This window comes from Rhinolophus ferrumequinum, chromosome 23 (genome assembly GCF_004115265.2).
Source record: "Rhinolophus ferrumequinum isolate MPI-CBG mRhiFer1 chromosome 23, mRhiFer1_v1.p, whole genome shotgun sequence".
NCBI classification, from domain to species: domain Eukaryota; kingdom Metazoa; phylum Chordata; class Mammalia; order Chiroptera; family Rhinolophidae; genus Rhinolophus; species Rhinolophus ferrumequinum.
In genome coordinates this window covers 43,830,067-43,846,162 of record NC_046306.1, presented here as the reverse complement: position 1 = coordinate 43,846,162, position 16,096 = coordinate 43,830,067, and the positions used below count along the sequence as shown (strand labels likewise).

Here is a 16,096-nt window from a genome sequence, read left to right as displayed (position 1 = left end):
CTGAATGTTTTTGAAAAAAAATTTTTTAATACCAAAAAGTTTTATGATATTCTTAATTGTGCTTTTTTTAGTGAAACAAATTCTTTCCCCTCCATTCCTGTCAGCACTGACTTCCCTATTCCAGACCTTACTGAGCTGTGTTTCCAGAGGTCTTTGTACTCCCTAGTCTATGGTGCTTATTGTTTTGAGGCACTTGCCATGGTGCTTTCTCTTTCACTGTAAACCTCATGATGAAGTAGATTCATCTTTGTCCAGATTCTTCATGTTAACATTTAAAGCCTTCCCTGAGCTGGCCTGATGACATCTTCAGTCTTGATTTCCACTGCCCCTGCACTTTCATTCCTCCTCCTGCAGGCAGCATGGGCTTGTCATTGGCCTAGTTCCAGCCCCTTCTTGCCTTCAAGCATTGTTCCTTGTTTGTGTGACTCCTCTGCTAGATATTCTTTTTTTGCCATTCCAGAATCCATGGTCCTTGATCCAGTACGTTTTCTGAAAAAATTCACTGCATAAACTTTTCATGTTGCTGTGTCCCAGTGGAGACCTCGGCAGCGTCCTGTGATTCTGTAGAGAAGTGTAGAAGAGTTTTCAGACTAAGTGAGATATAGACAGATTAAACCTCATACAAATTTCAGTTGATTTTGTCATAAACTTAAGAAAAAATTTTGAATTTCGAAATTGTAGGCCTGATTTTCACTCTTTGAGAAACTTATTTTGTCCACAAAGCCTTCATTAGCAATTTTTTTCAACAATCACAGCTAAGTCCATGGACAGTGTAAGATAGAAAGTTAAGCGAATAAATATCCTTGACCTCAGTGTTCTATTTTGTCTTTGGATACCCCAGACAGTGTGTAAGCCAGAACTGGTGCCAGTGATTAGCCTAAGAGGCTCCAGTGGCAGAGACAAGGGAGCTCCAGTGCGCTTGCTGCTTTGACAAATTCACAGCTTGCGGAATAAAGGGGCACCTCCTGTGGCTGCTGGGGTAGTGGTTAGTGATAGCTGGGCCAGGAGATCGAGGGGTGTCCCCCTGATTCTCCGCCAGAGTCTCTAACTCTGGAGTTACGGAATATTGCACTTCTTACGGTGTACTTCAGAGAGTGTGAGACAGACCGTTAGCTGTGAGAGTGTCCCCAGTACTACTAAAGTCGGGCTCACGGACCCAGCCCATGGAATTCCCAGGACCCCACAGGTGTCCCCAGGTATATCCACTTACCAACTGATGCCCTGGCTAGACCACTGGAGGTGCCTTGTGGAAAGTGAAAAAGTAAAGGAGACAGAGAAGTGGGAGGGTCTAACACTCTTCAGTGAGAGGCTCCTGAGGGAGAGGGGAGGAAGTAGAGTCGAACTCCTGGGTTTGACAAAACCAAATGTTTTGTCTTTGGATACCCCTGGTTGTTTGCAGAATGTAAAAGGATTCACAAGACTCAAAAGGAATGGAAGTTAGAGGTTTATTCAAGAAGAAAGGCTGTGGTAGAGAAGCTGGGAGCAGAGTCTTGGGTAGACAACTTTCCCTAACTTCAGGTTAGCTTTTTCTTATATAGGACATTTGACATATAAACTGAGGTCATTTGATTGACATATGTTGGTTATGTAACTAGTTTCTTTCTGTGCATGCTCTTACCCAGAATGCAGACAGAAAAATCCATTGGGGGGAGCCAAGCCATAATATTCATTTTATTTTGATTGTATTATAATGAGGCTGGAGTTGAAACAACAGGCAGGTTGCAGCAGTTTATGCAGGCCAGCCGTTAACACTTGATCACTCTGGGCAGGGTCTTATCTCCTCTTTCTAAGGGTGTTTGGACAGCCTAATTTATGTCTAGGCGATGAGGCTGGGCGGTTCTTGGGGAGGGATGCAGGCCTGGGCAGTCCCCCTTTGGGCTCACTTTTATTAACTCTTCTTCTGCTTCGTCATGTTTACCTTTCTTTAAACATTAGTAGCTTGAATCAGCCAGTGAAAGTTCAGTGTACACTGGGGAACGGAATTGAATGAGCTGGGACTAAGCTCTTGCTTCTGAATGGGGGCTTATTGCTCAGAGGCCACGGGGGAGCTTCACCTGGGGCTGAGAGAACCTTCTTTTGCTGTTTGACTTGATTCTGGTTATTTTTACATACACTGAAGATTCACTTGGTCACATTTACATGCGCTTCTGACTGGAATGCTTCTTTTCAGTGGAATGGAACTTTCTAGGTGTAAGTCCAGCACTAAGGGCTCAGGCCGTTCTGTGGGGATACTTGTTCCTCTGTGGTTAATTGTGGTAATTTATCTTCCTCAGCTGCAGGAAATGCGTTTTGTCAGGCAGCCAAGCTCCATATGCAGCTTCAGAGCAAACACGATTCTGCTACCAGCTTTGTGGACGCTGGGAATGCTTACAAAAAGGCGGACCCTCAAGGTAAGGCACATCTCTGTCTGGGCAGCAGGACTCATGGGGGGACGGTTTTCACAGGTTACACTACTGGACCTTTTGAGTGCTGGTAAAAAGAAATGTTTGTACTTTAGAATAATGGATATGTTGGTAATTAGGAATTTTTCTTTAATCATTTGGAGCTTTAATGAGGAGAAAATATGTTACGTTTATCCTGGCTGTTTAATTAGTCAACAGTATTTTCTTAAACTCCATTTATATTGCATTTTGGAGAATTTTTTGGAAATTAGCTTTAATTTTATCTAAGACTTCTTATATCCTAATTTTATGAATACGCATACAGAGGGTGCCAAAAAATGTATATACTTCTAAGAAAGGAAAAAAACTGTATTCAAATCGTAGAACTCAATGTATACTGATAACAAAAGATGAATACAAGTCATGTGTATGTATTTTTGGGCACCCTTGGTATTGCTTATTAACGGAAACTCCAGCGTTCCTTCATTCCTAAATACCTAGTGTAGTTTAAGATCCAGTTAATGGAGATTATGATATCCAATGGTTAAAAACAACTTATTCACACAGGATTCATCTCACTTTTTAAAGTATTTGTCAAAGTTCTTGTTATGAGGAAAGAATGAACTTGGGTATTTGAAGTGGTAAAATTTTACGAATGTTATTTCTTTTTTAGTGAAAAGAGTGCACACTTAGCAATTAAAAGCATTAATTTCTTCCCTCCCACACATGCAACTGGTAGTGATGGAGTCTCCTTTTTTTCTTTTAGCGGTCCATTTTAACATAGAAATCCAAATTTTATGACTATATCATACAAAAATAAGATATCTTTAAGGGCTTTTGTATAGAGATTAATCAGTTTATTTCCAAAAGTGAAAAACTGAACACAGCGTAAATGAGCAGTAAGATGACAATGGTAAAGTTATAATGCATCAGCATTTTAGAATATGATGCAGGCATTACATTCCCTGGTTTCAGAGAATTTTCAGTGACCTAGTAAATGTTCACATTGTAACTAAAGAACCACATGAGAATTGAGATCTCAAATTCATAAAACAGATACACAGAGGAATGCATCTAGAAAACACTGGAAGGAAAACATCAAATACTAAAGAGTGGGTCTGAGTGTGATTATAGGTAGCTTATTTTTCTCTTTTTATTTTTCTGTATTTTTAAAGTTTTAACATTTCTTATATAGTATAGGAGGAAATTGCTTTTAAATAATTTTTGTTTATCCACTTTCTAATTCTTAAGCCAGCCCTTTTTACTCTGCTGCCTTTTAAACCTAAAGTACTAAATGTGGAACTGTGAAACACATGCCAGAATTACGAACACTACCATTTTGTGACAGGATATGTGCTGGCTCACTGTTTTAGAAAATTAATACACTTTTTTTAGCATTGTCATTTATTAGATATTTTTCCTTTTATGTATATGTTAGTGCACCAAAAGTTAGCATCTTGAACATTGTACAAAATGTTGACTTTGCTTAACAGTTGTCTGAACAGGGATTTCAGGGCTTTTGATTTTGGCTACATGAGTCTATTGAAGTCATCCTTCATGTGAAGTGGTCTTCCAAAATTAATATATATATGATATCACTGAAAACTACATTTACATTTGTGTTTTAGCAGATATAGGTGATCAATACTGATGACAACCCCCATTTGTCTTCTTTCCCCTGGATGGAGTCCTCACTGTCAGGTTACGAGTAACTGAGCCAATACAAACCACTCCAGCTCTAGTTCCCTAAGTTGCACTGTAGCTGCTGTGGACAGAGCATGCTGGGGAGTCTTGACTTGGTGTGATTTGTGTTTGCTTCTCACTAACTAATTTGCCCACCCTCTGCCCCAAATGGGACCGCCTTAACATTCTAGTAGCAGCCAGGAAGATAGACTCACCTGAACCCTCTTTGACTGAATGGATTTTTCATTGTTTTTCTTAAATGCCTACGCTTCAGAGGCTATCAACTGCTTAAATGCAGCCATCGACATTTACACAGACATGGTAAGACATTGCCTTGCTCGAGTGGCTGTGGGGTGGACTCCTTGACATGGCTTAGAGGTGTATTTATTTATTTTTTATTTTTTTGTATTCTTGTTCCCAAACTGATGGCATTAAAATAGGTAGAACATGAATGTGACTGTTTTTTGTTTTCTCCCAGGGAAGGTTTACAATCGCAGCCAAGCACCACATTACCATTGCTGAGATTTATGAAACTGAACTTGTAGACATTGAGAAGGTAAGCAATGGATTCACTTACGTCATAAACTTGTTGTGAAGCAGACAGTTGACTCCAGGAACCCTCTACTCTTCCAGCAGATTTGAGGGAGTATAGTGATCATACATGGCTTCATATGGAGGTTTTAGGGGCCTGGCAGCTAAGGAGTAGATGGGCTGTTTTCCTGGAGTGAGTGACTGAGACGAAAGCTAGTTAAGATTTACTCGCTATTTCTGTTCTGTGTGATTCATGTCAGGAGAATCTTCATCTCTTTCGCTGAGGCCTCTGTGGCCCTGTGAAGGAAGCTTAAGTACTATGGGCATTTGCACACCTTTATCTTCAGGCCTTGACCCTGGGGAAGAAGGTAGGTGAATACCAACTTGGCCACATATGTGCATCACTCAAGTCTGGCTTTCTAAACTATGGTTTATATAGGAATACCTAGGAAATATTGTGGTTTTGGTTCTAGACCACTGCAATAAGGTGAATATTGCAATAAAGTGAGTCACAAATTTTTTTGCTTTCCCAGTGCACATAAAAGCTATGTTTATACTACACAGCACATCCTAGAATAATATCGTTTGTTCAACATCGTTTTGTTGTACGTTGATGAGATATTGTAGGAACTTAACTCTTGTGTATATCAATTGGCCTATGGTAAAATTGGTTTTGTTATGTCGTTTCACTTAATGTGGCCGTACCTACTGACAGTGTCATTTGAGGACTTACTAGTAGTCTATTGAGTGTGCAACAGCATTATATCTATAAAAACAATGTATTACACATACCTTACTTAAAGAAACATTTTATTGCTAAAATATGCTAACCATCATCTGAGCCTTCAGTGAGTCGTAATCTTTTTGCTGGTGTGGGTGTTGCTTTGATGTTGATGAAAACGCAGTATCAACCAAACACAATAAAACGATGCATGCCTCTAGTAGTAGAAGAAAAAACAGGGAGGAGGAAACACTTAAGCATCTACTGTTTTCCACGCTTTGTCTTTGGTGGCATGCTGTGAAGTTTACCACATTTCAGCTTTATAACACCAAGGCCCCTTTATGAGTGTGGAAATTAAGACTCAAAACAGTTACACTGCCTAGGGTCACTCAGGTTGGAACCAGTGGAGCTGATGCAAAGCTGGCTCTAGCACTGAGCTTTGTCCTGTCTCCTGTTGTCTTCTCAGTCAGGGGATTGCCAGCAGGGTTGGAGTGTACCTTGGTGAGAGGAAAACATATTTGCCAGACTTCAGAGGCTGACTCAACTGAGACTGAAGACAAATGTTGAGTAAAACTGTCCTCCTGAGTACTGTGGAAGACAACAGGTGTGAATCAGAAAGAGAAATGATAGTGGAGGAGATCATGGCTAATCAGTCAGACTGATGAACACTAAGCGTGCTCTGAGAGGTTACAGTTGCAGCCTATCTGAATGGTCATGGTACTCCCTGTACCTGCTCTGACATTGGACACTTGTCATTCTTCCTCTCCTTTGTTTTCTTTCTAACCTTGGCTTTTGGAACATGGCACCCATCTGGTTCTCTGGCTACCTCACTGAGCACTCTCTTTCTGACTCCTGAACTGGTTTCTTCTCCTCACCCTCTAGTGTGGGGTGCCCCAGAGTTGGGTCCTTATCTTCTCTCAATCTGCACTTGCTTTCTTGGTACCTCTCTCTGCACTCAGCATCACAACTTTAAGTATCATCTGTATCCCAGATGATACTCGCAAATCTGTCTGCAGCCCAGACCTTTCTCTGAGCTTCAGATTCCTACCATGTTTCCCCGAAAATAAGACCTAACTAGAAAATAAACCCTAGCATGATTTTTCATGTCAGGATTTATTATTATGTGTGTTGTTGTTATTGGTGGCTGTGTTCTACTTTTCATTTTTATTATTGTCCTTGGAACTGTAAAATACAGCAGGCCGATTTCTCATGTGTAACGGTCTGTAAGTATTAGGTTAAACCAAATTGTTGATATTCGTTTTGTTTTGTTTTTTAGAAAAACCTCCAAAACAGCAGTTACATGTGATTCAACCCAACCCTATTCATTGAGTTCAAGATATTGGCAGTAGTTTAATAGGTGACCTTCATTTGAAATGCAGTTTGCATTCATTTGCTTAGCATTTATTTATTGAGCACCTGCTGTACTGCGTTTCACCGAAAATAAAACCTAGCCAGACCATCAGGTTTAATGTGTCTTTTGGAGCAAAAATTAATATAAGACTTGGCCTAATATAATATAATATAATATAATATAATATAATATGACATAATATCAGGTATAATATAATACTGGGTGTTATGTTAATTTTTGCTCCAAAAGACGCATTAGAGCTGATGGTCCAGGTAGGTCTTATTTTTTGGAGAAACACAGTATGATAGACATTATGCTAGGCTCAGGGACATGTGGTGAGCAAAGCCATGATGAAAGCTGCCTTCACAGAGCTCACATGTTAGTGGGAGATGTGCATCCGTCCAATAATCCAGCATGTGTGTGCATGTGACAGCTCTGCCATGTGCTCCAAAGGAATACGTTCCACCAGACGTTTTCTGCATATGTCTATATATTTGTAAAAAGAGGACTATAGTGTACCTGTTCTTTTATGGCCTTACTATAGCATGAAGGACTTTCCATATTGAACTTTCTATCCGTTACTCTTAATTAATATGTGGGCACAGTAGCTCATTATATTTAACCACTTAAATTGTTTCCAGTTTTTTTCCTATTATAAATAATGCTGAGAAAAGTTGTTGAAGGAGGGGCATATTAGTTTGGGTAGGCTAAGTAGCTGAAATAAACAGACCCAAACATAATCATTCAAACATAGAATGTCTATTTTTCACAGAACTGTCCAGTTTTGTCACAAAACTGCAGTCTATACAAGGCTAATGTTGGCTCTGCCCCCTTTCAGCCTGTGGCGTCAGAGGTGGCTCTGCATTCTTGGACATCACCATGACCATCTGCAAGAAGGGGGAGCAAAGCCTTTATGGGCCTGAATGTTTGCTCCCAGTCAGCTCCTGTGCCTATAACCACACCGAAGTGGTTTCCTAACACAGTTCCCTAGCCTGTTATATTTTATTTGTTGTGTTTTTGTCCCTGGGTCTTTCTCTTAACTCATTGTGAGGGCTGCCTTGAACCAGTTGAACTGATGGACATCACCTGTAATCTGATTTTCGCATAATACTAGCTCCTCTTTTAGGCGTACTCGAAAAACCTTGAAATTTGAGGCAAAGGTCTACAAACCCATCAAGTATTTAGGTATGCCTGCAAACTGAGAATGTTTTTCACATTCTTTAATCATTGGGAGGGAAAAGCATTCATGACACATAAAAATACATGAAATTGAAATTTCATTGTCCATAAATAAATTTTATTTTGCATATAGCCGTGCTCATTCATGTATGCATCATCTATGGCTGCTTTTGTGCTATCACAGGAGACTTATGTAATCACAACAGATTGTATAATTCACAAAGCCTAAAATATTTATCTGGCCTGTTACAGAAAATTTGCCAGACCTGTAATTTAAAATGTTCAGACTTACCTCTTGCCATTAGGGGTATAGAAACCATTGGCCTTTCCTATTCTACAAGGCCCGGCCTCTGGCCTTTGTTTCCTTTAATAATTGCCTACAAACCAGCTAATTCTTTCCAGAGTTCTTTTTTCTTATAAAACTTTGCTGAAAACACAGTACACACTATCATCTGGCTCTTTCCATGGACCTTCTTCCCATAGTTTCCAACTCCAGTAGGCATGTGTTGGCCTTCTGAGTTATCACATGCTTGATTTCACTAAATCTTATGCAACAGCAGGACAAGGGCTTTTAGCTTTCCAGCCTGCAACCTCTGTTTCCTTTCCACTTGACTGTTAATTCAGCACCACACATTTTAGATTAAAAACAAGACCTTTATTAAAGATGAAACTTACGGTATTAGTGAGGGTAGCCTGTACTGCTGTAACAAGCCATAAATCTAAAATGTAATAGGGCTTCATATGTCTCTAGAATAACACTCCAATGTACTGTTCTGGGTTCAACAGTGGTGGGGGCATGGGAGTTGGGGTATACATTCTACCCTAACTGTAATTACTTAGGAACCAGGTTGACAAAAATTCTGCCATCTTCAACTTGTGGCTTCCAGTGTTACTTTAGACTTGGTTATTGCCATTCTAGCTCATGAAAAAGGGAAAAGGCCTAGAGAAGGATGCCAAGTCACATGTGTGGACTAAGTCTGGAAGTAGTTCACAGCATGTCTGTTTACATTCCATTGGAAAGAATATGTTTCATGGCTACCCCAACTGCAATGCAGGCTAGGAAAATGGTGCAGCTGGTTATTTGCCGTGGGGGAAGCGTAATGTAAAGCAAGCTTTCTGCCATGAGGTTTCTAGAAGTGCGTGCAATTTTGTGTTCCCTAAATCAAGTAGGCTAAGTTGTGAAAAGTTTGCTGTTGGGGTAGATTTCTTTAGAAGAAAAATACCTATGTAAATGTTTTTAAATGCAGTCCTTCAAACAAGTAGTTTGAATAAAATATGTGTGTGTTTTCAGGCTATTGCACATTATGAACAATCGGCTGATTATTACAAAGGAGAAGAATCCAACAGGCACGTATTATTTTTCTTAATATAATTAAATGGATTTTGTTAAGTGTGATAAAAGACAAATATTCACTATGCTCTATGAGTGTATTGGACTGTACTAAATGAAGGTGTACTGGGATATCTTTTAGTTTCCTATCAGTTTGTTACTTGCTCTGCTCTGGTTCTTGATTTCAGTTCAGCTAACAAGTGTCTGCTGAAGGTGGCAGCATATGCCGCCCAGCTTGAACAGTACCAGAAAGCCATCGAGATCTATGAGCAGGTGAGACTACTGCTATGTTCAACTTCCAGTAGAAGTTACTGTGAATCTTATTATTTATTTATTTTTTTTAAGATTTTATTGGGGAAAGGGAACAGGACTTTATTGGGGAACGGTGTTTACTTCCAGGATTTTTTCCAAGTCAAGTTGTTGTCCTTTCAATCTTACTTGTGGAGGGCGCAGCTCAGCTCCAGGTCCAGTTGCCGTTGTTAGTTGCAGGGGGCACAGCTCACCATCCCTTGCGGGATTTGAACCGGCAACCTTGTGGTTGACAGCCCACGTGGGAATCGAACCAGCAGCCTTCGGCGTTAGGAGCAAGGAGTTCCAACTATCTGAGCCACTGGGCCAGCCCTCCAAAACATTTTTATCATCCCCAAAAGAAACCCCATTCTCCCTCCAAGTCTCTGGAAACCACCATCTGTTGTCTGTCTGAATAGATTTGCTTATTCAAGGCCTTTACTATATGTGGAATCATACAATATGTGGCCTTTTGTGACTGGCTTCTTTCACTTAGCATACTCGTAATTTTTTCAAGGTTCATTTATGTTGTAGCATGTATTGATACTTCATTCATATCCATAACAAATTAATACTCCACAGTTTGATTGTCTGTTTTTCAATTGATGGACGTTTAGGTTGTTTTTATTAATACTTTGGGGCTGTTATGAATAATACTGCTGTGAACATTTGTGTTCAAGTTTTTGTGGTGGTATGTTTGTAGTTCTCTTGGTTATATACCTAGGGTTTGGACTGCAGGGTCATGTGGCATGTCCATTTTTAACTTTTTGAGGAATTGCCAAATTGTCCCACAATGACCACCTATTATGCCATCCCACCAGCAATGTATGCATTCCAGTTTCTCCACATCCTCACCAATACTTGTTGTTTTCTTTCTTTTTTTATTTTATTTTTTTAATAATAACCACCCTAATGAGTGTGAAGTAGTATCTTGTTGTGTCTTTTATTTTTATTTCCCTAATGATTAGTGATATTGAGTATCTTTTCATGTGCTTATTGGCCATTCATATATCTTCTTGGAGAAATATCTATTCATTTTCTTTGCCCATTTTTGAATTAGGTTGTTTATTTTTTGATACTGAGTTTTAGAAGTTCTTTCTGTTTTCTGAATATTAATCCCTTATCAGATAAGTGATTTGCAAATATTTTCTCCCATTCTGTGGGTTGCCTTTTTACTCTGTTACTAGTGTCCTTTGATGCGCAAAGTTTTAAATTTTGATTGAGTCCAGTTTTTCTTCTTTCTGTTTTTTGCCTATGTTTTCCATGTCATATCCAAGAAAATGCTAAACTCCAGGTCATGAAATTGTTCCCCTGTTTTATTCTAAGAGTTTTATAGTTTAAGATCTTAGGTTTAGATCTTTAATTCATTTTGAGTTAATTTTTGTGTCAGTGAAGTGTTCAACTGTATTCTTTTGCCTGTGGATTTCCAGTGTTCCCACCACTATTTGTTGAATACACTGTCCTTTAGCCATTGAATGGTCTTGGCACCATGCTGGAAATTATGCGACCAATATGCAAAGGTTTGTTTCTGGGCTATATTCTATTCCATTGGTCTGTATGTATTTTTTATTTTTAGGTTTTTATTAAAAATATATAACCAACATATATTATATCAGTTTCAGGTATACACCATAGTTCTTCAGTGTTTATATACCTAAGGAAGTGATCACCATAAGTCCAGCAAACATCTGACACCGTACTATTCTATCACAATATTATTACTATATTCCATCCATCCTATACGTTACATCCCCATGACTTACTTGTTTTATATCTGGAAATTTGAATGTCTTATTCCCCTTCACCTCACCCCCCCACCCGCTTTTTAAATTTTTCAATTACAGTTAGCATTCAGTATTATTTTATATTAATTTCAGGTGTACAGCATAATGGTTAGATATTTGTATAACTTAAGAAGTGATCCCCCTGACTAGTCTATTACTCACCTGGCACTATACGTCACTATTACCATATTACTGACTATTTTCCCTATGCTTTATTTTAGATCGCCATGATTATTTTGTAACTACCGATTTGTCCTTCTTATTCCCTTAACCCTTTTCGCCCAATCACCCAACTCCCCTCCCATCTATCACCCCAATAAACCTAGTACCCATCTGACATCATAAATAGCTATTACAATATTATTGACTATATTCCTGTGCTATATCTCACATCCCTATAACTACTTTGTAACAACCAATTTGTACTTCTTAATCCCTTCCTGTTTTTCACCCACCCCCTCAACCCGCCTCCCATCTGACAACTATCAAAATGTTCTCTGTGTCTATGAGTGTGTTGCTGTTTTGTTTATTTTGTTCTGTAGATTCCACATATAAGTGAAATCACATTGCATCTGTCTTTCGTTGTCTGACATACTCCACTCAGCACAATACCCTTCAGGTCCATTCATGCAGCCGCAAATGGCAAGAACCCATTCCCTTCCATGGCTGAGCAATATTCCATTGTATTGATGTAGCACCTCTTTATCCATTCATCCATAAGTGGACACCCAGGCTTCCTTCAATCTTGGCTATTGTAAATAATGCTGCAATGAACATATGAACATATGGGTGCAAATGTCCCCTTGGAGTAGTGTTTTGGGTTTCTTTAGATAAATAATCAGAAATGGTTATGGATAAATAATCACAATCAGCTCTAATGTGTCTTTTGGAGCAAAAATTATTTTAAGACCCGGTATTATATTATATTATATTGTATTGTATTGTATTGTATTATATTATATTATATTGACTTGGTCCTACATTATAGTAAAATAAGACCCGGTCTTATATTAATTTTTTCTCCAAAAGATGCCTTAGAGCTGATTGTCCGGCTAGGTCTTATTTTTGGGGAAACATGGTAGATCCTTGCTTTTCATCACTTTGAGTATTTCCTGCCAATCCCTTCTGGCTTGCAAAGTTTCTGTTGAGAAATCAGCTGACAATCTTATGGGAGTTCCCTTATAAGTTACTAGTTGCCTTTCTGTCGCTGCTTTTAGGATTCTCTCTTTGGCTTTAACATTTGCCATTTTAATTAAAATGTGTCTTGCTGTGGGCCTTTTTGGGTTCATCTTGTTTGGGGATCTCTGTGTTTCCTGAGCTTGTATGTCTATTTCTTTGGATAGGTTAGGAAAATTTTCAGTCATTTCTTCAAAGAGTTTCTCAATCCTTGTTTTCTTTCTTCTCCTTCTGGTACTCCTATGATGTAAATATTGTTACCCTTGATGTTGTCCCCGAGGTCTCTTCAACTGTCCTCATTTTTTTTGGATTCTTTTTTTTCTTTTGCTGTTCTGATTGGGTGTTTTCTGCTACCTTGTCTTCCAAATTGCTGATTCAATCCTGGGTACTCCAGGAGTGTCCCTTGTGTGTGCCCTCCTGTTATATTTGAGCCTTGATTGCTAATGGCATGTCAGTAGGTGGGGTTGACCCTCAAGCTGACCACATGATGGGGTTGGGCCACATCCACTGCTTATGAGTTGCTGTGTGGGAAGCTTACCACACAGAGTGGGATTCCCCTCAGTGGGCTCTGGTGCCTACTGAGACCTCCCTTTGGGTATGCCATTTGTGGGTATAACTGAGTGGCACTCTGCTGTGGTCTGAAGCCAACCTTCAAGTATGTTTTTTCTGGGGCTCTTAGGAGGGGCTCTAGTCCAGGCCCAGGTCAGCCATGCCTGTGACCAGTCGGGGTGTACCTGGTAGGAGCTACAAAGCGATCCACAGTTGGTTGCTGCCTGTGCTGGACCTAGAGGCACGTAGGGGAGGGCACGCTGTGAACCAAGGATAGCTTCTACCAGTACCAGGTGTGAGGTAGCTTCGCAAAAACCCAGGACACACAGAGGCCTGCTGCTGGTTGCTGGCTCCCGTAAGGTTCAGCTGCTGATAAAGCCTTGTGCTGTGTGGAATTGTGTGGCGGGATCTCAGTGAGTCATCAGGGTGGAGCGAGTGGAGCTCACCAAACCAATTCAGATTCAGATTTGGCCATGGGCATGGGGGAGAGCTTAACATAGGAAACATGGCTCCAGCCTGCTGGCTGTATTGGAGAAGGACCCCACACAGGGAAAGTGGCGACTGTCTTCCAGCCCACATCCCACAGCCTCAATCTGCTCCCCGTATGTCTCTGAGGCCCCCTGAGTCACTGTCTCTCCACTGGAGCCCACAGTGAATGCCTGTAAGTGGATCTGTGCAGGCTCTTTAAGAGGTTTTCCACAGTCTTCTACCCCACCCAGACATTTGGAATCCCCACTGTTTTTCACAGCCAAACGTTGTAAAGGCTCATCTTCCCGGCACTAGTACTCTGGTCTGGGGAGGCTGGTGTGGGGATGGAGTCTCTTATTTCTCCATTGGGAACCTTTGTGGCCAACATATCCCTTTCAGTTTTCATCCTCCACATGGAGGTTTGGGGCTGACTCATTTTGAATCTCTGCCCCTTCTACCTGTCTCGACATGGCTTCTTCTTTATATCCTTAGTTGTAAAACTTCTGTTCAGCCAGACTTCACATTGGTTGATCGTTCTGTAATTTAGTTGTAATTTTGATGTATTCACAGGATGAGGCAAGCACATTGTGTATCTACTCTGCCATCTTGGATCTCTCGTGTATGTCTGTCTTTATGCCAGTATAACACGGTTTGATTACTGTAACCTTGTAGTAAGTTTTGAAATTGGAAATTGTGAGTCCTCCAACTTTGTTCTTTTTCAAGATTGTTTTGGCTATTTGCAGTCCCTTTACATTTCTGTATGAATTTTAGGATCAACTAGTCAATCTTTCCTAAGAAACCAGCTGGGATTTTGACGGGGGTTGCATTGAATCTGTAGACCAATTTAGAAAGCATTTTCATCTTAACAACATTAAGTCTTACAGCGTATGAACACAGGGTGTCTTTCCATTTATTTAGATCTTTAATTTTGTTCAACAATGTTGTATAGTTTTCAGTGTACAAGTCTTTCACTTTTTTGGTTAAATATACTCCTAAGTATTTTATTCTTTTTGATGCTATTGCAAATGGAATTGTTTTCTTAATTTCCCTTTCAGATTGTTAATTGCTAGTTTTATATACTGCAACCTTGCTGTACTTGTTCGGTGGATTCCTTAGGAATATCTGTGTACTCAATCCTTTACTGTATAGTCATGGTGTGTAATCTGTCTTCGTATAGAATTGACCCCTGGTCGTTCACAGAATGTAGAATTAACCCTTGGTCATTCGCAGAATGTTAAAGAATTTATGAGATTCTACAAGAGTAAACAAAGATTTATTGAAAGTTGAGGGAGAGTTCTGTTTGGAACTGGCAGAAGTTTTGCCAGGGCAGTCTGAGAGATAGAGCTGCGGAGACAGAGGGATAAGAGAGATATACTGGCAGGAGTTTAGCCAGCGCAGAGGCCTATGGGGGACAGCTGCACTGATGAGAAGAAGCACTGGGGTTTTATTTTTATTTTTCCATGTAGGTTGTAGGGTGCTTGTCAGCTTGCAGGGGGGCTGCCGTTACAATTATCGTCTTCTGGGAACTGTTCTGTTCCCACCTATGATGGGTGTTTGTTAGTTTGCAGGGGGTTGCTGTTGTGACTGGGAACTGTTCTCACCTATGATGAATGTAAGGTGCTTGTCAGCCTGCAGGTGCAGTGCTAGCTAGGGGATTCATGTCTAGCTTGTTCCTGTTCGCTCACAAGCTTGCTCCTGTTAACTCTTTACTTGTATTATCATAATCCTGTTTGTAAGGTGTCGGAATCAGTTTGCTAGTACTTTGTTGAGGGTTTTGTATCTATTATAAGGGATACTGATTTTTAATTTTCCTTTCTTGTGATGTCTTTGTTTTTGGTAGCAAGGTAATACTGGCCTCATAGAGTGAGTTGGGAAATCTCTAATTATAATTGTGGATTTGTCTGTCTCTCTTTTTACTTCTGTTAGTCTGTTTCACATATTTTACAGCTCTGTTGTTTGATTCATACATATTTAGGATTGCTATGCCTTCTTGGTGTATTAAGCCTTTTATCATTATTATATAATGTCACTCTGGTTATTTTCTTTGCTCTGAAGTCTACTTTATTTGATATAAATGTAGCGTCTCCTGCTTTCCTTTTTTTTTTGATCAATGTTTATATGATATATTGTTGTGCATCCTTTTTCTTTCAATCTTCCTGTACCGTTATAATTGAAGTTTCTTATGGACATCATATAGTTAGGTCATGCTTTTTAATTCACTTTGCCAATCTGTCTTTTAATTGACATATTTAGACCACCCTTATAGTAATTATTGATATATTAGGGCTTATGTTTGTGATTTTATTTTTTGTTTTCTGTTTATGCTATTTTTCATTTCACTGTTTCTTTGGGTTTTTTTTTTTTTCTGCTTTCCAATGGGTAACTTATCTCTGGTGTTTTTGAGTGTATCTCTTTGAATGGCTTTTTTTTAATGAATGCTCTAGGAATTATATTTATATAACTTATCGTAGGCTAATAAGGTCATTATTTTATCAGTTCCAGTGAACTATAGAAGTCTTACCATACTTTCTCTCTTTATCCTCCCCATTCAATATACCGTGTTTCCCTGAAAATAAGACCTAGCCGGATAATCAGTTCTAATGTGTCTTTTGGAGCAAAAATTAATATAAGACCCAGTATTATATTATACCCGGT

General features: G+C 39.5%; 1 protein-coding gene across 3 annotated transcripts in view; it reads left to right on the top strand.

Annotated features, from left to right (window-relative positions):
- The window catches only part of NAPB (NSF attachment protein beta), a 38,737-nt gene that overhangs the window by 14,749 nt on the left and 7,892 nt on the right, over positions 1 to 16,096 (top strand). Inside the window, exons 3-7 of one of the 3 annotated variants that reach the window (XM_033094478.1) lie at positions 2,274 to 2,390; positions 4,339 to 4,385; positions 4,543 to 4,620; positions 9,138 to 9,193; positions 9,365 to 9,449. In XM_033094478.1, coding sequence (XP_032950369.1) covers positions 2,274 to 2,390; positions 4,339 to 4,385; positions 4,543 to 4,620; positions 9,138 to 9,193; positions 9,365 to 9,449 — 383 coding nt within the window. The remainder of the gene's footprint in view (positions 1 to 2,273; positions 2,391 to 4,338; positions 4,386 to 4,542; positions 4,621 to 9,137; positions 9,194 to 9,364; positions 9,450 to 16,096) is intronic. The other 2 variants (XM_033094480.1, XM_033094479.1) reach the window with 2 other exon arrangements.